At 40.1% G+C, this 22,865-nt stretch overlaps 2 protein-coding genes across 8 annotated transcripts in view; one reads left to right on the plus strand and one right to left on the minus strand.

Moving 5' to 3' along the window:
• The window catches only part of INPP4A (inositol polyphosphate-4-phosphatase type I A), a 150,701-nt gene extending 133,341 nt beyond the window's left edge, over positions 1 to 17,360 (plus strand). For 6 of the 7 annotated variants that reach the window (XM_060608139.3, XM_060608174.3, XM_081795291.1 and 3 more), the window contains one exon: positions 5 to 2,697. In XM_060608139.3, the coding sequence (XP_060464122.3) occupies positions 5 to 137 (133 nt within the window). In that variant the 3' untranslated portion in view covers positions 138 to 2,697. Of the gene's footprint in view, positions 1 to 4; positions 2,698 to 17,189 lie in introns of those variants that run through there. The other variant, XM_078444402.2, reaches the window with a different exon arrangement.
• COA5 (cytochrome c oxidase assembly factor 5) lies at positions 14,448 to 22,796 on the minus strand. The gene is made up of 3 exons (XM_060608301.3): positions 22,585 to 22,796; positions 16,523 to 16,606; positions 14,448 to 14,933 (listed from the first exon to the last, which is right to left on the minus strand). The coding sequence occupies exons 1-3, from the start codon at positions 22,681 to 22,683 to the stop codon at positions 14,892 to 14,894; spliced, it is 225 nt and encodes a 74-aa protein (XP_060464284.1). The 5' UTR covers positions 22,684 to 22,796; the 3' UTR covers positions 14,448 to 14,891.
• Positions 22,797 to 22,865: the final 69 nt, after the last annotated feature.

Here is a 22,865-nt window from a genome sequence, read left to right on the forward strand (position 1 = left end):
CCAGTGAGGGTTGTCGAAGAGAAAATACAATGAAGAATGTTGGAAGTCGCAAATATGCGTTTAATTCCCTGCAGCTGAAGGCTTTCCCCAAGCATTACAGGCCTCCCGAAGGGACTTACGGAAAAGTTGAAACATGAACACACGGTTCCTCTAATTAGCTGTCACATACTAAATGTGGGTACCCTCTAGTGTCATATACGAATTCTTCAAGAAGACCTGAAGGATTGGTTTTTATTTTTGTGTTTTCAAACAAAATTCACTAAAAAGTCTATGGAGCATGTTTTTTTCCACTGGAATCAATAGGAGGTAATGTTTGGCTCAATAGCGTGGATAGTAATGACTGCCCATTTAAATAGCCTCAGCCATAACCACACAGATATCATCGATAGTTACCTGTATGAATCAAGCTAGGTATGTCTGAAATGCTAAAAGACTTTTTAAAATGCCCACTTAGGCAGCTGCACACCTAATGTATTTTTCTACCGAGTAACTCAAAATTGAACATTGAATTACAGTCTACTTTAAAAATTTTTGAATGTAAAACAGTAAAATATTAAAGAATTGGATCCTGGGCAGATCAGTAAATGTTGAATGTTAACTCAAGTTTTGGGGAAAGAAGGTAGCTCCAGCTTGAGCAGTGAGAGCAGTTGGTTCCGATAAATTGTCTTATCTGTAGCATCACAGGTGAAATCAGAAGGTGAAGTAAAGGTTGCTAAATCAGCCCGAGGTAAGACTTCACTGGAAGGTAGTACCTGCACAGCGGCCCACGCGGGGGGCCCACCTCCGCCCCCGCTGCGCTGTAGCACAGGGTGTGTGCTGGAGAAGGAGGCCACTGGCCTGTTCTCCCCAGCTCCGTGGCTGGTCCTGCCCCCAGGGCTCGCCTCCCTTCCTCTCCTGGGTGTTGAATTCTGCCACTCCAGGACCCCACACATGAGGTGTCTGCTGCCTTTTAGACAACACTGGGGGATTTATGCGTGTAGGTGCTGGAAGCCTAAGTATTTTCAGAACAAATGTCCTTTTGTGGGTTTCCCAATTTATCGTCTTCTAGAAGACAATCCTGTTGGATTGTCTGATGAAAGTGTCTCTTAGGTTTGCAGTAGTTGTTACTGTCCTCTTTACCTTCTGTTATGTAAGATGACTATTGAGAAAGTTGAAATTATCTCCTACAGTGAGATTTTGAAAGGGATTAATGGGCCATAAACTTAGGAATTTCATAGAAAATTATGTCTGATCATCTATTATAAGATGATGATGATGAGTCTTATCTGCACATAGCAGAGATTTTTCTTAGTTTATGTGTTTATCAATTCTGTTTATCATAATTATGTTTACATGTTATTTAAAAGGCTGTAAAATTTATGTGGCACATATCCATGATGCTAATCTTAATGATTTGTGAACCCTTAGGAAATCCCTAGGTCTAAAATTATAGATATTATTCTTGGGCTCCTTTAGAAATGCCAGTTGGAAACATGTGACAGACTTGGGTTGCTGAGGCACAGGCAATGCCACCCACAGGCAGGGACACAGGGGTGGGCGCAGGCGAGGGGCTGCATAACCTTCCAGACCCTTCCTATACAGTGTGCAGACAGAGCCTCTGCTCCTCCTGCCCATTGGACAGGTGTGAGTGGATGTGGAGGATGCACCAGGAGCAATGGTCACAGCTCGCTGCCTCTCCCACAGCTGGCTCACTGTGGAGGGTGCAGGTAGAGACACTCCTATCCACCAAACCCGCTGCACAGGTGGCATCAGCTGGCATCACATCATCCTGCTGTGTCAGTCCCTGTTCAAAGATGGTTTCCAGTATGGGTGATTTGGCCTCCTGCCTCTCCCCCATATCATTTAATTTGTAACTTTTCTAGTACCTACATATTTCCGTCTTTTCTTATGTTAACATCACTACCTTTCAAAAATTCCCTTGTCTTTTTAAATTAAATGTCACCCATATTGTTTCCAGAATTTTTTTTTTTTTTTTTTTTTTTTTTTTTTTTTGTCTGATGAGCATTAAGCACCTGCATTGGTCAAAAGGGAATAGAGCAAATGTCGAGTCATCCGTTAGCAATTTTGCATGTGGCACCTTTATGTGATTTTTTGAACTTCAGCTTCATATTAAGGATCACCACAAAACTCGAAGACTTGGCTAACCGTGTAGAGAATGTTCAGGTTTCAGTGTTCTATGTGAGCGTCCCTGGGCCCCAGAGGGAGAGCAGCCTCTGGGCGGCATCACGCCCTTCTTCCGCTTGCCGCGCGAGGGCGCCCTTCGTGGTGGCCGGGGCTCCTCGAGTCCGGTAGGAGCGCTGAGTTTCCAGCTGCGCAAGGAGAGCCGTTGTACAGGTTACCATAAAACAGAGGTTCCGTCCAGTGTACCTAGAAGGCCTCTCGTTTAAAGAGAAACGTTGAGACATGCTGAAACCCCGGGATGTGGCGTGGATTCTAAGTACCTGCAGCACAGTTGCCTTTGGTTTCCTTCAAAAATGTACAAATATTGTATAATACTGTTTTGTCCCTACACAATTGTTATTTGCCAAGCTTCGTGCATTAAAGTACTTTTATTTATTTGTTTTGGGTGGGCAGTAGTAATATATATGAACATATAGTTACTGTTTTATATATTCTGGGTTCATTCAAAGCCATGTATGCTGTAAATGTGCTAGTCTTTAGAATGACAAATAATAAATAACTGACAAGAACATTAAACTTGGCGTTGCCTCATTCATTCTGTTGTAATTGGGGACTAGTTTCATGGCCTCATCTGACTGGGCCGTCATTAGTGGGCATTGCATCGAGCGCTCAGGTGTTTGTAAGCATGAGATCATGACAGACTTCTGTTTTATAACCTTGTTTTCACTTAATTTGAAGCAGAGGGGCAATGGGCTGTGGGATTAAGAGCACGAACTTCAGCATTGGACAGATCGAGCTCCCGATCCTGCTCTGACACTCGCCGGCTGGTGACTTTGAACAAATTGCTTGCCCTCTCTGAGCCTCCATTTTCTCATGTGCGAAGTGTGGACACAATTCGTAAGGCAGTTGTGAGGTGCCTTGGCAGTAAGTGTTCATAACTGTTAGCTGTTTTTGTTGTTACCTTCCCACATCCATAAATATGGATCATGTCTTCCTGTGGATTGCCTGGTCGTCTGGTGTGATTTGCTAAAATGTAGTTCCATTTGTGGTTTGATTGTTCATTATAACCAGGACTGCATCTTGTACTTTTACCCCTTTTTCTCTGCACATGTGCCAATGATTTCCCTTGGATGAATTCCTGGCAGTAGACATTTACAATTAAAGGATAATTTAAAATTTTAAACCTTTTTGAATTTTAATGTTACCAAAGTGCTCCCAGAAAATTAAGCTACCCTCTATAGCATGTGCCTTTCCCCCTTTATTCTCATTGATGCTGGAAATGGCAACTGGTTTCAGTTTCCATTTCTTTGATGACTGTGAAAATTGAACATCTTTTATACTTTCACTGATATTTCTACTTTTGTGACTTCATTGGAGTATTGGTCTTTTTCATATGCAGTGTTTGTAATATTTAGTATATTAATCCTTCTCTGTTGCAGCTTGAAAAAACCTGCTCGTCAGTTGTCTTTGGTATTGTTAATAGTAGAGAGTCGAGAAAAGTTTTTATGTAATAAATATGCCTGTCTTTCTTTTTGGTGCTTGTTGTGAAGTCAAATCCTGGCTTCCCCCACTGGAGGTGACACAGACAGGGCACCCTGTCCTTGGTCCGTGAAATGGATGTGGTGCTGTGCACTCAATGAGGGACTACACTAGCCTGCACCATGCTGGGTAGAAAGCGCCCTACCCATTGCTTAAGATGAAGCAAATGGGAAATAGCTTTGTCTTATTTTTATATAGCTGTCACTCCTCAAGCTGTGACACATTCCTGAGAACATAGGATCAGAATATCCACATTTCAAATACCCCCTCGGACCCCTTTTGTGCCTCAGCACTACTTTTGTGATGATTTCTTCCTGCACCAGGCTCCTGGTGGGCCTTGTGGCCAGTCCAGGCAGGTCTGAATTCAAATATAGACACACCTCTGTGGTATCTTCACTCTCTGTTGTATCGTTTAATGACATAAAACACTGAGACAGGCTAGAGAGGACCGGAAACTTGCTTGTTCCCACATCTAGGAAGACAACATCTGTATCAGAGAGACAGATGCAGAAAGATAATACTTCCCCACTTCTCCCTTCTTGCTCATCCTTCCCTTGGCTTCCCTGGCCTCATTTGTCCCCTAGTTGTCCTCACTGTCCCCTGGTTGCTTGTCTTCCTCCACCCACTCTAATATTTTGGTGATCCCCAGGTTTCTGTCCATATTTTTCTTCTATCTCATTTCTAATGCTCTTTCTGAAAAGTCTGAATCATTCCTATGGAATAAATTGCCACTTATTTGCTAATAACTCCCAAATTCCTAGGTCTGTCCCAGACTATCTATGTCCACATCCCTCTACACATCAGCCACATCCTAGTCATTCTACTTGAGTGTCTGCTTTGGTGTCCACAGCATGACGACAATAAACTTATGCTTTCTCTCCAAGCTGGCTGACAAATGACCCCACATTCCACTCAGTGGTCATCTTCTCCCTTCCCCTCTACATCCTACCAGCTACCAAGATCTGTATCTCTTCAGTACCCCCTTCAACCTATCCCATAATTCCACCCCCACACTCACAGCCCTGGTCCACATCCTATCCCCTCTTGTCCAGACCAGTACCCTTTGGCCTTCTCATCACTCCTTCAAGGCCCATCTCAGGCCTGTCCTCCTTTACGGCGATTTCTCTCCACAGAACGAGTTGGTGCCTTTAAAAAAAAATTTTTTTTCCTCATTCAATTTTGAATACAACCATTATATCATGTATCTTCTGCCCATTGTGTTACTTTTTACTTTGTCCAGCATGTAATTTTGTGTTCACAACCGAATATGTAATTCCTGTCATTCAAAAAAGCTTAATGAAGGGGTGCCTGAGTGGCTCAGTCAGTTATGTGCCTGACTTCCGCTCAGGTCATGATCTCACTGCTCATGAGTTAGAGCCCCGCGTCAGGCTCTGTGCTGACAGCTCATAGTTTGGAGCCGGCTTCTGACTCTGTGTTTTTTCTCTCTCTCTGTCCCTCTCCCACTCATGCTCTCTCTCTCTCAAAAATAAGTAAACATTAAAAAAAAAGTTTACTGAATGAAAAGGTAAATAACTGCGTTTCTAGGGGTGTTCAACTGAAATTTTTCCCACTCCAGTGCTAGACCATGTTGCTTTTGTCTCTGTATATAATCCGTTATTCAAAATACATGACAAGGAGCCAAATCTAACAGACTCAAAGGAGAAAGCAAACTTAAGACCAGCAGAGTGTGACAAACCCAAGGACAGTGGTGTTCTCTCATGGAAGAGCATTAGGGTCTCTGAGGAAAGTCCAGTATTAAAGTGGGTTCACACAATGTTCTGGTGATCTGGATGGTAGTTACATGATGATTTACTTCATGGTTATTTGTTAGCATTATACAAACATCCTGTGTACTTTTCTGTATGTTTATTATATTTAACAAAATTTAAATGTTAACCCATCATTACTCAATAAACAGTCTGAAAAGCGAATCAAGAATACAACTCCATTTACAATAACATAAAAAAGAATAAGATACTTGGAATTAACCCAGTCGAGAAGACAAAAGTCTTCTACACTGAGAACTACAAAATGTTGTGGAAAGAAGATACCAATGAATGGGAATACATCTGTGTGAATGGATTGAAGACTTCATATTGTTAAGATCCCAATACTACCTAAAATGATGTACAGATTCAGTGTACTCCCTATCAAAATTCAAATGGTACTTTTTTGTGGAGATAGGAAAATCCATCCTAAAATTCATCTGGAATCTCAAGAAGCTCTGAGTAGACAAAACCACCGAAAAAGAACAAAGCTGGAGGTTTCACACTTCCTCATTTCCAAACGTATTACAATGCTACAGTGATCAAAACAGCGTAGCACTGACATAAAGACAGACATACAGACCAATGAAAAAGAAGAAAGGGCCCAGAAATAAACCCTAATATGTATGATCATGTAATTTTCGACATAGGTGCCAAAACCATTCAATGAGCAAGGAGAAGTCTTTTCAACATACGATGTTGGGAACAGTGGATATCCCCACACAAAAGAATGACCTTGTACCCTTACCTTACACCATATGCAAAAGCAACTCAAACTTTAGGGAAGACCTAAGGGGAAGAACTAAAACTAGACAACTCCTGGAAGAATACTTAGGGGGAAACCTTCACTAGGCCAGGCAATGACTTGTTAGGACGCCAAAAGTACAGGCAACAAAGTAAAAACAGATAAACCAGATAACATCAAAATTTAAAACTGCATCAACAGAGTGAACGCAATCAACAGAGTGAAAGGAAGTGGGAGAACCTGTCGATCATCTCTGCTAAGGGGTCAATAGTATATACACAGAACTCCTAGAACTCCAATCATTTGTCTTTAAGGAACTTGTATACACCATATATAAAGACCTTATAACACAATAATGAAGAGATAAATAACTTAAAAATGGAGAATGGATTTGAAAAGACATTTCTCCAAAAATATACAGAAGGCCACATCTGACAACTGAAGATGGCAGAGGAGTAGGGGGACCCTAAGCTTGCCTCATCCCTAAAACACAGCTAGTTATCAAATCATTCTGAACACCAAAGATATCAGTTAGAGGTCTGAGAGAACAAAATCTGCAAGTCTACAAGTAGAAAAGTAATCACTTTTTGGAAGGTAGGAGGTGTGGAGAGTTGACTTGGGGGAGACAAAGCTGTGAATACAGCAGTGGGGAGGGAGCCCTGATTATGGAGGCTACTGCAACGTATTGTAAGCAGTGGAGAGCAAAATCTCAATTTTTAGAAGTCCAGTACTGTGGGGGACATGCCTGACTTAAAGGTGCTCATGTGGCAAAGTGGAGTGGAGTCCCAGAAGTGACAGCATGGCCTGAGGATTCTTTGGTTGCAAGGACAGGTGGCGCCAACTTGCTGTGCTGTTTCCAAGCTTAGGAAGCAGGGACTCATTTGAGGGCAGCAAGCAGGGGTGCCGGCTTTCTGCTCTGTTTTGCTATAAGCTCTGAACTGCTATGCGATCGTGTGGCCATTTTATTCACATGGACCAGCAAAGAGTAAAAGTATAACAAGACCCTACCCCAGAGGAACAGCGAGCATGGGTCCATGCCATGGGAATCCCTAAAATTAGGAATTTTGAAACTGAGTGGTGCACCTGAGATAAAAGCTCAAATCCTGGGTGAACGCAGGGTTCTGACAGAAGCTGGGGGCACGAAGGGTAATTGATTGCTCTTCTGTGAGGGTTCCCTGGAGTGTAGGGAGTTGCAAACTTCCAGCTCTGGGGCTAGAGAGCAGGCACCGCCATATTCATCCCACCTATCAGCACTGAAATCCTTCAAGGAAAAAAAAGTAGTGCTACCCAATGGAGGCCAGAGCTGCTTACACCAGGCCTCACCCCGCTGCACCTTTGAGGCCCATTTCCATTGAAATAAGTCAGCCTGAGAATCAGTGCAACAGGCCCCTCCCTCAGAAGACCAACAAAAACAACTCATTCACACTAAGTCTACTGATCACAGAGTGCTGAAAAGCTCCAGCTCTAGGGGAAATAGAATCTAGCTTCCTTTTTACTTTTATTCTTTATTGTTTTTTTTTTTCATTTTTTTCAGTTCCTTTGAAAATTTTTAAAAATTAAAAAAAATTTTTAAATGTATTTTTATATATAATTTTTTAATTTATTTTCATTGTATTGTATTTTGTATTTTTGCATCTAGATTCTTTTAACAAGCAGACCAAAACACATCTGTGATCTAGTTTTGTTTTTTTCTTTTTTTGGGCGGGGGGTGGTTCTTTTCAGGACAAAATGATAAGATGGAGAAATTCACCCCAAAAGAAAAAAACAGGAAGTAGATCCTCATAGCCAAGAATTTAATCAATACAGATATAAGATGTCTGAACTAGAATTTGAAATAATTATAAAGATACTAGCTGGGTTTGAAAAAAGCATAGAAGACGCTAGAGAATCCCTTTCTACAGAGATAAAAGAACTAAAAGCTAGGTCAAAATTAAAAATGCTATAACTGAGATGCAAACCCACATGGAGGCCATAAAAATGAGGATGTATGAAGCAGAGGACTGAATCAGTGATATAGAAGATACAATTATGAGAAATAATGAAGGTGAAAAGAAGAGGGAAACAAAGGTAATGGATCACGAAGGTAGACTTAGGGAACTCAGTGACTTATTAAAATGGAATAACATTTGTATCATAGGAGTCCCAGAAGATGAAGAAGGGACAGAAAAAGACGCAGAAGGTTTATTTGAACAAATTATAGCTGAAAACTTCCCTAATCTGGGAAAAGACAGACATCAAAATCCAAGAAGCACAGAGAACTTCCATTAAATTCAACAAAAGCTGACCATTACCAAGGTATATTGTAGTCAAATTCACAAAATACACAGACAAGGAAAGAATCCTGAAAACAGCAAGGGAAAAAAAGTCCTTAATCTACAAGGGAAGACAGGTCAGATTTGCAGCAGATCTGTCCACAGACACTTGGCAGTCCAGAAAGAGTGGCAGGATATATTCAATGTGCCGAATGGGAAAAAAATATGCAGCCAAGAACTCTTTATCCAGCAAGGCTGTCATTCAGAATAGAAGGAGAGATAAAGACTTTCCCAGACAAACAAAAACTAAAGGAGTTTGTGACCACTAAACCAGCCCTGCAAGAAATTTTAAAGTGGAGGGGGGCCACTCTGAGTGGAGGAAAAAGAAGACCAAAGCAATAAAGACTACAAAGGCCATCTACATGTGGCCGACAAGAGACTCATTTTAGACCTAAAGACACCTGCAGATCGAAGTGAGGGGATGGAGAACCATGTATCATCCTAATGGAGGTCAAAAGAAAGCCAGAGTAGCCATACTTATATCAGACAAACTAGATTTTAAACCAAAGACTGTAGCAAGGGGTGAGGAAGGGTGTTATATCATAATTAAGGGGTCTGTCCATCAACAAGATCTAACAATTGTAAATATTTATGCACCCAACTTGAAAGCACCCAAATATATAAATCAATTACTAATAAACATAAAGAAACCCATTGATAATGATACAATAATAATAGAGGACTTTAATGCCCCACTGACAACAATGGACAGATCATCTAAGCAGAAAATCAACAAGGAAACAATAACTTTGAATGACACACTAGACTGGATGGCCTTAACAGATTGATTCAGAACGTTTCATCCTAAAGCAACAGAGTACACATTTCATGTGCACACGGACCATTCTCCAGAATAGATCACATGCTAGGTCACAAATCAGCCCTCCACAAGTACAGAAAGATCTAGATCATACCATGCATATTTTCAGACCACAACTTGATATCAGCCACAAGAAAAATTTGAGAAGCCCTCAAATACATGGAGGTTAAAAAACATCTTGCTAAAGAATGAGTGGGTTAACCAGGAAATTAAAGAAGAAATTTAAAAAATACATGGAAGCAAATGAAAATACAACAGTCCAAAACCTCTGGGATGCAGCAAAGGCAGTCCTAAGAGGGAAGTATATTGCAATACAGGCCTATCTCAAGAAGCAAGAAAGGTCCCAAATATATATCCTAACCTTACACCTAAAGGAGCTAGAAAAGGAACAGCAAATCCTAAAGCCAGCAGAAGGGAAATAATAAAGATGAGAGCTGAAATAAACAATATAGAAACAAAAAACCAGTGGAACAGATCAACAAAACTAAGAGCTGGTTCCTTGAAAGAATTAATAAATTGATAAACCCCTTGACAGACTGATCAAAAAGAAGAAAGGACCCAAATAGATAAAATCATGAATGAAGGAGAGATCACAACCAACAGCACAGAAATACAATTATGAGAATACTATGGAAAATTATATGCCAACAAACTGGGCAATCTGGAAGAAATGGACAAACTCCTAGAAACTTACAAGCTACCAAAACTGAAACAGGAAGAAATCGAAAATTTAAACAGTCCCATAACCAGCAAAGAAATTGAATCAGTAATCAAAAATCTCCCAAAAAACAAGAGTTCTGGGCCAGATGGCTTTCCAGAGGAATTCTACCAGACATTTAAATAAAGTTAATACCTATTCTTCTCAGACTCTTCAAAAAAACAGAAATGGAAGGAAAATTTCCAAACGTCTTCTACAGGGCCAGCATTACCCTGATTTCAAAATAAAAGACCCCACTCAAAAGGAGAATTACAGGCCAATATCCCTGATGAATATGGATGCAAAAATTCTCAATAAAATAGTAGCAGATCTACTTCAACAGTACCTTAAAAGAATTATTCACCATGATCAAGTGAGATTTATTCAGTATTTGCAAATTAATCAACATGATACACCATATTAGTAAAAGAAAGGATAAGAACCATAAGATCCTGTCAATAGATGCAGAAGAAAGCACTTGACAAAATATAGCATTCCTTCTTGATAAAAACCCTCAACAAAGTAGGGATAGATGGAACATACCTCAACATCCTAAACGCCATACATGGAAGACCCAGAGCTAATATCATCTTCAATGGGAAGAAACTGAGAGCCTTTTCCCTATGGTCAGGAACAAGACAAGGATGTCCACTTTCCCCCTTAATATTTAACATAGTATCAGAAGTGTTAGCCTCAGCAATCAGAAAACAAAAAGAAATAAAGGGCATCCAAATTAGCAAAGAAAACGTCGAATTTTCACTCTTTGCAGACTACATGATACTCTTTGTAGAAAACCCCAAAAATTGCTATAACTAATACATGAATTCAGCAAAGTCACAGGATATAAATCACCATTCAGAAATCTGCATTTCTATACACCAGTAATGAAGTAGCAGAAAAAGAAATCAAGGAATTGATCCTATTTGCAAGTGCAAAAACAGTAAGATACCTAGGAATAAACCTAACTAAAGAGGTAAAAGATTTATACTCTGAAAACTATAGAACAATTATGAAAAATTGAATAGGACACAAATGGAAACACATTCCATGTTCATGGATTGGGAGAACAAACATTGCTGAAATGCCAATACTACCAGAAGCAATCTACACATTTAATGCAATCCCTATCAAAATACCACCAGCATTTTTCACAGAGCTAGAACAAACAATCCTAAAATTTTTATGGAACCAGAAAAGTCCCCAAATGGCTAAAGCAGTTCTGAAAAAGAAAAAACTGGAGGCATCACAATTCTGGATTTCAAGCTGTATTACAAAGCTGTAGTCATCAAGACAATATGGTACTGGCACAAAAACAGACACAGAGATCAATGGAACAGAATAGGAATCCCAGAAATGGACCTACAACTATATGGCCAACTAATTTTCAAGAAAGCAAGAAAGAATATCCAATGGGAAAAAGTCCCTTTAACAAATAGTATTAGGAAAACTGGACAGCAACATGCAGAAGAATGAAACTGGACCACCTTCTTACATCATGCACAAGTAAACTCAAAATGGCTGAAAGACTTAAATGTGAGACAGGAAACCATCAAAATCCTAGAGAAGAACACAGGTAGTAACCTCTTTGACCTTAGCCAGAGCAACTTCTTACTAGACATGTTGCCAGAAGCAAAGGAAACAAAAGCAAAAATGAACCATTGGGATGTCATCAAGGTAAAAAGCTTTTGCACAGCAAAGGAAACAATTAACAAAACTAAAAGGCAGCTTGCAGAGAAGATATTTGCAAATGACATATCTATTAACAGTTAGTATCCAAAATCTATAAAGAACTTAGAAACTCAACACACAAGAAACAACCCAATTAAGAAATGAGAAGACATGTATAGACACTTTTCCAAAGAAGATATCCAGATGACTACAGACACATGAAAAGATGCTCAACATCATCATCATCATCATCATCATCATCATCAGGAAATACAAATCAAAAGCATGATGAGATACCAGCTCACACCTGTCAGAATGGCTGAAGTTAACAACACAAGAAACAACAGTTGTTGGTGAGGATGTGGAGAAAGGGGAACCCTCTTGAACTATTGGTGGGAATACAAACTGGTGCAGCCACTCTGGAAAATAGTATGGAATTTCCTCAAAAAACGAAAAATACAACTACCCTACCATCTAGCAATTACACTACTAGGGTGTTTACCCAAAGGATACAAAAATAGATTTAAAGGGGTACGTGCACCCCAATGTTTATAGCAGTATTATCAACAATAGCCAAATTACAGAGAGAGCCCAAATGTCCCATCAACTGATGAATGGATATATTCAATGGAATATTACTCAGACATCAAAAAGAATGAAATCTTGCCATTTGTAATGACGTGGATGGAGCTAGAATGTATTATGCTAAATAAGTCATTCAGAGAAAGACAAATACCAGAAGATTTCACTCATGTAGAAGTTAAGAAACAAAACAGATGAATATATGGGAAGGGGAAAACGAGAGAGAGAAACACACCACAAGAGACTCTTAATGATAGAGAACAAACTAAACAGAGAGTTAATGGAAGGAGGTGGGTGGGGATGGGCTAGATAGGTAATGGGTAATCAAGATAGTGAGGGTACTTGTTATGATCACCACTGGGTGTTGTATATAAGTGGTGAATCACTGAATTCTCCTGAAACCAATATTGCACTGTATGTTACCTAAAATTTAAATAAAAAATTTTTAAAAAATCTGACACCTGAAAATAATGATAGTTTCTCAAACAGAATAAATATAATTCAAGAAATGCTTTAAAAAAAAGGTATACACAAGGCCATTAAGCACATGAAAACATGCTCAATATCAGTAGCCATTAGGGACATGCTAATCAAAATCCCAATTAGATACCGGTTCACACCTTGTAGAATGGCTATAATCAAATAGATGAAATGTAACTGTTGCTGATCTGGAGCAATGGAAATCTTCTTTTGCTGGTGGGAATGTAAAATGGTGTAGCCACTGTGTAAAAGTTTGGCGGTAATACCATTGTTAGGTATTTACCCTGGAGAAATGAAACCTATATCCATGTAAAACTTGTTCATGAATAGTCATAACATTAGTCTTCATAGCTCCAAAGTGCAAAAAACCCAAAGTCCATCAGCTGATGGATACATAAAATGTGGTCTATCTGTACTATGGAAGAGTATTCAGCAATAAAAAGGAATGGACGGATGCTACATATGGATGAATCTTGAAAACATGATAAGTGAAAGAAGCCAGTCTCGACAGGCCACACATTACTCCATTTTTATGACATGTCCAGAATATGCAAATCTATGGATATAGAAAGTATATTAGTGGTTGCTGGGAATTGGGGGGAAAGGAGGGATGGGGAGTAACTGCTAATGGGTATGGGATTTCCCTTGAGAATGTTCAGGAATTAGATGGTGGTGATGGTTGCACAAACTTGTGACTATACTCCAAAAAACAAAATTGTATGCTTTAAGCATGAATCTATGGAATGTGAATTTCTCTAAATGAAGCTTTCAAGCTGCTACTAAAAAAAGAGGGTTCTATAAAATAATTCTGGAGTTTCTTATCAAAGTTCTTTTAATAAAAGTTGGAGCACTTAAACAGGGAAAAAAAATATTTTTCCCTTTTCCAGTGAAAAGCAGTACCACACAAACACAACAGCAGACCTCAGTGATACTCTGCAACAGGGACCAGTGTGGAATTCTCACTTTAGGGGAACCTTTAAAAAACCAGTTGAGCTATAGAACACCTTGATTGCTTGAACTGCAAAGAACCATGGCCGCATAAAGAAGCTATGCTGCTTCATTTATTCTTCACCACTGAAAGGAGAGTTGAAACTTGGATTATATTTGGCTCTTGATTGTATTAAGTGATCAGAATAAAATTACTGTGATTCTAAACTTTTTCAAGCATTTCCTGGTTTTTGCTCATGCTTTCTCTATGAACATCTATTGTTTCAGTTTTCTCTGAATACTTTCCTTTTGGGATAAGGCCCATCACTCATCCAATGTGCTTCTGTTGGGGGTGACCCATTACCGTGTGTAAGACGCAGGGCAGGCCAAAATCATGTGGCCTCATCCCTTTCTCCACAGGGGCTGGTCTAATTCAGAGGCATGTGATCCAGGGAAGACAACAGTCCTTTTGTAGGATTTGATTAGTGGACCCTAGAAAAGGTTAGCTCTTTCTTTTGGATCATGGATCTTAAGGATGTGCACTTTTGGCTGCCAGGCCTCTTCCCCATTATGTGAGAGAGGACCAGCCTGAAAATGAAGCCCGAAACAAGAAAAACAGTCCCAAAATGGAGGACAAGAGCCCTGGCAACAATCAGAGGTTTGTATCCAGCTACGCCTACTGTATGATATTAATATTAAAGTTGTGAGGTTGTTACTCTAGTGAATCGGTGCAAATGAAGCATTTCTCCTCCAAGGAATCAAACACATTTTTAGAACTAAATAGGACAGATTGAGTAAAAGAAATCTTTATCCAAAGCTTTCCCAATAGACATTTTCTCCCCACACTGAATGTTATCAATTTTAACAGTCCCATCAGTGGCCTTCATAATATTCACAAAGGATGTACCAACTGAGTCATCTGGTTGAAGAGTCAAGTTGGAAAATAACAATCTTTCCACTTTTTGTGGTTTAGAACAATTCTCAATACACATTACGTTGCTCTCAGCTCATAGCGGTTCGATTAAATTTTTCTTCCAAAAATAACTTAGAGGAAGAATCATTTACTTTATACATATTCAAAAACAGAACTCATCCATTTTCTCCAGTGTTTGTGGAGGGAAATACTGGTCTAACCCATTAGATACAGCAAGTCTGTCTCCTATTTTGGTTTCTCTGTTTTAAGTGATCAGAGAAAATCCTTTGTTGTTTTCATTTTGGTTTCAGCATATTGGCGTCAATATCCTTTTCTTCCTCGGAATCTTGATCTGGCATCCAACTGAAAATAAACATATAATTAAATCAGATTTTGTACAACACAATTAAACACAGCTTTGGTAAGTGGTCTCAATCTGTGACAGAACTAAACCACTTTCCAGCACAGTCAAAAAGGCAACTGTCAGAGCTACCAAGAAAAAAAAAAAATAAAGATGGCATTAAAAACAAAAGTTCCATTTAAGGTCCCAATAAGGATTTTCTTCTCAAGTAGAATCTGAATTATATTTATATTTTTCTCTCAACTATACTCAATATGTGTGCTTCTAGCAAACTTAATTTTTTTTTTATTAAGTTTTGTTTGGGTTAATATTCAGATGTATTTGAACTGCACCAAAAAAACATAAAATACGTAGGAATAAACCTAACCAAAGAGGTGAAAAATTTGTACACTCAAAACTATAGAAAGCTTATGAAAGAAACTGAAGAAGACACAAAACAATGGAAAAACATTCCATGCTCATGGACTGGAAGAACAAATATTGTTACAATGTCGATACTAACCAAGCAATCTATATATTCAATGCGATCCCTATCAAAATAACACCAGCATTCTTCACAGAGCTAGAACAAACAATTCTAAAATTTGTATGGAATCAGAAGAGACTCTGAATAGCCAAAGTAATGTTGAGAAAGAAAACCAGAGCACATCACAATTCCGACTTCAAGCTGTATTACAAAGCTGTAATCATCAAGACAGTATGGTACTAGCACAAAAACAGACACAAAGATCAATGGAACAGAATGGAGAACTCAGAAATGAACCCACAAACGTATGGCCAACTGATCTTCCACAAAGCAGGAAAGAATCACCAATGGAAAAAAGATGGTCTCTTCAGAAAATGGTGTTGGAAAAACTGGACAGCAACATGCAGAAGCATGAACCTAGACCACTTTCTTATATCATACACAAAAATAAACCCAAGGGGCGCCTAGGTGGCTCAGTCTGTTAAGTGTTGGACTTTGGCTCAGGTCACGATCTTGTGGTTGGTGGGTTCGAGCCCTGCATCAGGCTCTGGGCTGGCTCTGGGCTGACAGCTCAGCCCAGAGCCTGCTTCAAATTCTGTGTCTCCCTCTCTCTCTGCCCCTCCCCTGCTTGCACTTTGTCTCCATCAAAAATGAATAAACGTTAAAAAAAATTTAAAAATAAACTCAAAATGAACATTGAAATGTATTTGAAATCTTTAAACAGTAAATCACACCTAACATTTAGGGATTAAAAATGTTTAAAGTATCTACTCATAGGATGACTACATGTTCTTTGACTTAAAGCTCACAGTGCAGCCTCTTCCAAGGGTGGTGGGGTACGTAGAGGGTTTTAAAGTCAGTATATAAGGCAAATTGGCATCTTAGAGGACTAATAATGAATCACTCTTGGACAAAGGCTGTACGAATCTATTAGTCCACTCAGGAGTTCCCTAGATGGCGCTTTCTAGTGTCAAAGTAGAAGTAATACATAAATAATATTATCCACATTCTTTTTTCTGAATGATCTCACTTGCAACATACATGTAATTGCTAGGTCATTCACATAATTTTTAGCATACCTAAAATTTTTAGCATAAGCTTCGCAAAAGCTATATAGCCTCTTACCATTGATCTTTTACATTCAAAAAATGAGTATTTCAAAGCTTTGCAGTTTCCTTCCTTCAGACACTGTCGAGGGGATTTTCCTTCCTAGGACACAGAAAACAATATAAATACCTGGAGAATTTCCTCACAAAGTACAAAATAACTATCGTTTTGAAAGTAGTGCTTTTTTTTTAAAGTTAAAAAAAGTAGTAAATTATATGAGAAAATATTTTGTGATTCATTTTGACTGCTGATGTTTAGGGAGAACAGGATAGAATAAAAAAATGTATCAAATAATTTTGGAGCACTTTTTAGGGTGCCCTTGAGTTCTTGAAAATACTAGTGTCCATAAGATACTTTTCTTTCAAATTTTTATGTATCTCGCAACTAGTATTATTAGCTCCTTATGGGTAAGAGAGTAAAGGTGAAAGTAATATTTTTTTTTCCCTTCAGTGTTTCTAAAATTTTTACACTCCAGAACTCATCAAGATAGATGAGTGGACATGCATACATGTACACATGCATGTACATACGAGAGATCAGGCCGGCTGTAGTGGGAAATGGGTTTGTTCTGGAAGGACCTATCAAGTGGCTTTAAAGCCTCCAGGTATATATCCTTTTAGTACAAGCACTATTACCTCCAACACATCCCTGCCCCCCACCCAATGGTCAAATTCTCTAATTTCAGAAGCACAACCACATAGAACTGGAAGAGGAAGGGGAGATGTTGACAGAATTGAGACATATTTGTGAGAGAAGATCTGCCTGGGCCTGATGTGAAATGAACCCAACTTTAAGCAGTGAAAGCTAAAAGAAGGCTAAGAAGCAAACTGGACTAAACCATTCCCTTCCTGCCAAGGTAAGAAGCACCTATAAGAATGCTCACAGGAGAAACTTATTTTTGATTCTTAAATAAGATTTTTTAAACTATAACCATTAAAAATCAGACTTGACAAAATTATATCTGCAAAACTAGGTGAGAGCTAGAATTTAGTATGGGTTTTTCAAGGTAAACATGGAACAAAAATTTTAATACCTCTTCATAATCTTAAAATATTTTTTAACAAAGACATGTTTAACTTAACACAAAAGCATTTAAATATGCTGGACACACAGAATATCAATAATGTGCTTCAGAATTCAGGGGCGCCTGGGTGCCTCAGGAGGTTAAGCGTCTGACTCTTGATTTCAGCTCAGGTCACGATCTCATGGGTCATAGGATTGAGTCTGGTATTGGGCTCTGCACTGGCAGCATGGGGCCTGCTTGGGGTTCTCTGTCCCTCTTTCTCTGCCAAGCCCCTGCTCAGCCTTTCTCTGTCAAAATTGATAAATGGACATTTAAAAATATATATACTTCACAATTCAAAGTGGCAAGATTAAAATTTAATTGCAGCAAAACTTCTCTTTTTGGATGCCCTATCTTATTAATTTGTCTATTAACTAAGCCCTCACAACAACTAATTTACTTTAAAAAATATTCAGAATGGCCCCAGATCAGTTCAGTGGGAGGTTAAAAAATGTTAGATATTCCTGCTCAGACAGGGCTTTTACAACCAGGTAGCAAAGAAGGTATACATGTAGAAATGCCAACCGGCAGTGTGGCATGTCACATAGTAGAGAAGTGCCAGAGGGTAACAGGGAGAGGTGCTAAAGGGGTTCTGTTTCCCAGGAATGTAAATATATAAAACAACATCTGGAAAAAGTTGACAGGACTTAAATTTTCTGAATTACCTGAGCTTTAATTACATCAAACTGTGATACGCAATTTGTGAAGAAAAAAAAAATCAAAACCTTAACATTATGATTACCTATTAAGGAAATAAAACATACACTGCTTATAAACATTAGCCTCATGCAGTGCTTGGCAATATAAAGGAAAATGATGAAACCTTCCTACTCAAGGTGAGTTCCAGTGTAAAATGGGTCAAGCAATTCTGACTGAGAATAAAATGACCCTGGCTCAGTGTTAATTTTAAAAGCTCAAACAGCCAGAATTAGGTGCCCTAAAATCAGAACGTTGTTAGTGTGGTACTGAATGCTTAGAATGTTAATAAGGAACCTAGAATACTTACTACTCAAATAGAAACATCTGGTGCATTCATGCACTGGGAAAAATGTAACCCCAATTTCATCAACTCTTCATCATCCAGGGTTTACCTTCAAGCAGATTTTGGCACCTCAACCCCACCACTGCAACCACTCCTCCAAACCTTTATTTTGCAAGTGCCATGTCGCCCTTCTTGTTTTTACTGTGAAAAATGCTACAGGGTACCATATCTGTGGCATTCCCAATTCTTGGGAATCTTGCCACTTTCTAGTCTGTCTGCCTGCTTAGGTTCTAGATTTTAATTGTCATCTATATCAGTGAATCACAAAAGTGAATCAGAACAGAGTAGCAAGCTTTCCTGCACTGTGTTCCACCCTAAAACTCTGTAATAAGATGTTGCCGATGGGATGTTTGTTGCCCATGTGAATGATGTGAAGGCAAATAGAAGAGTAAATAAAACTATACCAAAGACTAGAACTCTAAACTGATGCTTCCCCAAACGGTATCTTTTTCATAAGCTTTCATGCCAGACTGCCAACTGCCTAATGGAAAGATCCATCTAATTCTAAGAGAGATAGAGACAGGTTAATTCATCCTCCTTCACCTCTACACCAAATGGCAGACTGCCAGTTGTCCCTTAACATTTAACTCTTCCTTTCTTGTGAGGCATATGGCTGCGCTAGATTTCCCAGCCACCCTTGCAACTGGGTGTGGTCATATGACTAAGTTCTAGCCACTAGAATATGTGAGGAACTGAAATGTAAATCTTCTGCGTTGGTCCTTAAAGGCAAGTGACTTGCCCCCTCTTATCACTTCACGTCATCACGTCATGGCCTGATGATATGGAAGGAAGGCAATCTTGGACCACGCGTGTGAGAATAACATCCTGTCTCCCATCACAGCACCTAAAACCACAAGATCAACAGTGTCTGGGTCTATGGAAGGCTGAGGGGAGCTGTCCAGGACCTATTTACAGGCACACACAAAAAGCAAAAGAGAATTTTCTATCTTTTTTTTTTTTTTTAAATTTTTAATGTTTATTTATTATTGAGAGAGTGTAAGGATGGGAGGGGCTGAGAGATGGGGAGACACAGAATCTGAAGCAGGCTTCAGGCTCTGAGCTGTCAGCACAGAGCCTGACACAGGGCTCGAACTCACAAATCGAGAGATCATGACCTGAGCAGAATTCGGACGCTTAACTGACTGAGCCACCCAGGCACCCCAAAGAGAATTTCCTATCTTGTTCAAGCCAATGTTATTTTGGGTATCTGTACCATGTACCCGAACCTATATCCTAACTAATACACTCCCAAGCTTATTTACCTTCTGAGGGCAAGATCAGTGATTCCTGGGGCGCCTGGGTGGCTCAGTAGGTTAAGTGACTGACTTCGGCTCGGGTCATGATCTCACAGTCCATGGGTTCAAGCCCCGCATTGGGCTCTGTGCTGACAGCTCAGAGCCTGGTGCCTGCTTCGGATTCTGTGTCTCCCTCTTTCTCTGCCCTTCCCCCACTCACACTCTGTCTCTCAAAAAATGAATAAATGTTAAAAAAAAAAATTAAAAGATCAGTGACTCCCAAATATGGCTGTGCCCAAGAATCAACATGGGATACTTTTATAGGGGTAGGAGGAGCAGTGGGATCTATACTTTTAAGCTCTCTGCCCCATCTCCAGGTAATTCTGATTAAGTCAGCAGGTCTGAGAGCTTGTTAATGGAGACACACAGGAGATGACCTGTGATTCAGGTTTCTTGAGCGTAGTTTCAACCTTTTTGATTCCCCAGGAGTCATAAAATCCTAAGAAGTCTATCCAAGAGCTGCCTTTTGAATCTTTTTCCTTGCTTCTCCTTTCCAGCCCCACAGGGGTTGACATCCTCACCCCCATTACCCTGAGCTTCTCTCAAACCCTATAGTTCCTTGACTATTTCCCATTGTAGCACATAGAACTAAATATTTATTTTGAATTCCTCCTGAGAGTCAGGTCCAGCAGCTTTTCCAGTGGGTTAAAGATTAGCAAGGAAGACTACAGCATCCATCTGCTAAAAGATCAGATTAACTTTATACAAGGAGCTAAATCTTATCATAAATGAGGTCATTCAGGGCAGACACAGACCTCAGCAGAATGTCCCTTGGTCTTCAGAGTCCCTAGGAGGGGCATGGTAGGCTGTAGCTGCCAGTGACACTATCTGACAAGGTATCTGTCCTCTTATCTACAGACCTCAATGTTTTGCCTCAATACTGCCCTTTTACACTCCTCTTGAAGTCAGGATGAATTTAACATAAACTGTACACACATTCCCATTTAAAGTACTTTTTACAAACATCATGTTCTCTTAATTGACCAGCATCGATAAAGCCACATATTCAGCTAGGGAAAGCAAAGTCTGTGCCATGTGTCCTGGCCATCATCTCTGCCCAGTTTTCCAGAGATCTAATTTCTACACAGGAGGGAATGTATCCCAATCATCTGTATATCCTCTGAATTAGAGCTTGGCACTCAAATGCTGACTAAATAAATGGATTATTGCAAAAAAGCAACTTGGTATCCTCCTTGCCTTCAGTTTCCTCCTCTACAGTTTCTTTTCTCAGTCCCATCGTGTACTTTTTTCCCTTGATTGCTCATCTCTATGGCCTTCTGATGCTGAGTGTCAGGAGAAAATCTAGGGCCCTCACTCTGACATACAAGGGCTTTCCCACGACAGTCTTCCTCTCAAGCTTTCTGTCACATTCCCTATCACCCAGGCCTAAGAGGGCACTACTAGCTTCTCTTGGTCACATCTCTCTGACTTGCCCATGCTGTTCTTTCAGCTTCTTTCCTCAACCACCACATTCCCCACTCTTTTACTTGATAATCTACTACTCCAACTTTAAGACTCAGATCAAATGTCACCTTTTCTGTGAGAAGTTTCCAAATTCTCAAGTTGCTGTTCATTGGACTCCTGTAGCATTTTGTTTCCAAATCTCATCATTAAACAAATATTAACTAAATGCTTACACAGCCCTTATTACAGGAATTTAGCTCCTTACATGTCTATTCTTCTCATCCGACTAAACTCATTTAAGGTAGTGACTGAAACAATTCATCTTTGTATCACCAGTGCATGGCATCATGCCTGCCACTTACCGGGCGTTTACTAAGAGCTGGCTGAATATCTGCACCAATGAAGCAGCAGATTGGAAACAGCCCTGGACAGGGGAGTATAAATACAGGGCACCTCAGTTTCCTCATCTGTGTAAGAGAGCTGGACTAGAGAACCTTAAATTCATAACAACTCAAGCTTTACGACACAACACACCGGAGTGACCAGTCTCACTTGACTGCTAAAATCAGTGAACCAAATGTAAAACATTAATCAGTAGAAATACTGATACAGCTTTATGATGGATATCCATTTTGGGGCAGTTGTCTTTCCTTTGAAATAAGAGCAAATTACCCAGGTCCCCAGTTAACTCTGGACCTCACTGCTTGCCTCACTACACTAAGATTGAGAAGACGTGGCTGTAGTGAGGGGAATGTAGTGAAAGCAAGATACAAAATAGTGGGAAAATGGAGCTGCTTCGTTTACAACTTATCCAGGAACGTATCGAACTCCAACTCAGAAACAAACCCAAACCAAGAGAAAGTAAATATAGCATATATTCAGCCATAACTGAACGGAGAAAGGAGAAACTACTAGTCAATACAGTGTACCAGGTTTATGTAATTCTCTGTTAATTTAGAGTCTCATTTCCTAATACGCAAGAAACCTGTCTCATTCTCCTTTCTACCTCCTGAAGCTAGCAGTGGCAGGCAGCATCTAATACATGTTTCTTGAACCGAAATCGTTTATCTTTATCTCCAATTTAACACCGGAGGGAGCTGAAGCTCCGACAGCGGATGTGCCCAGGTTCATTAAACTGGAGCTGTGATCTACACCTAGGACTTCTAACTCTGGGTCCCGTCCCCTGACCACCACCGCAGGCTGACCGGGAAACCTTGGCCGGGCCCTGCCTCTCCGGTTCCAGCGTCTCATCACCCCGAGCGCCCGGCTGCGCTACCTGGAGCACACAGTCCGACTGCAGCAGACATGCGCCCAGGTCCTCCTTCACGCCCGCGCACGCGCCGCCCTCCGGCTTATCCTCGTAATACCGGGGCATGACTGCGAGGGGGCCCCAGCTGCCGAGACCCGCTTCCGTTCGCAACGGCTGCGACAGGGTTGGGAGCAAGCGACACTCGCGACGGCAGGAACCGGAAGCCGGCAGAAACAACTTCCGACTGGCCCCCGGAAAACTACGGGGCGCGAGAGGCCGCGGGCGCGGCGGAAGTGGGCGCAAGTGAC

The sequence above is a fragment of the Panthera onca genome, chromosome A3 (assembly GCF_046562875.1).
Source record: "Panthera onca isolate mPanOnc1 chromosome A3, mPanOnc1 haplotype 2, whole genome shotgun sequence".
Taxonomy (NCBI): Eukaryota; Metazoa; Chordata; class Mammalia; order Carnivora; family Felidae; genus Panthera; species Panthera onca.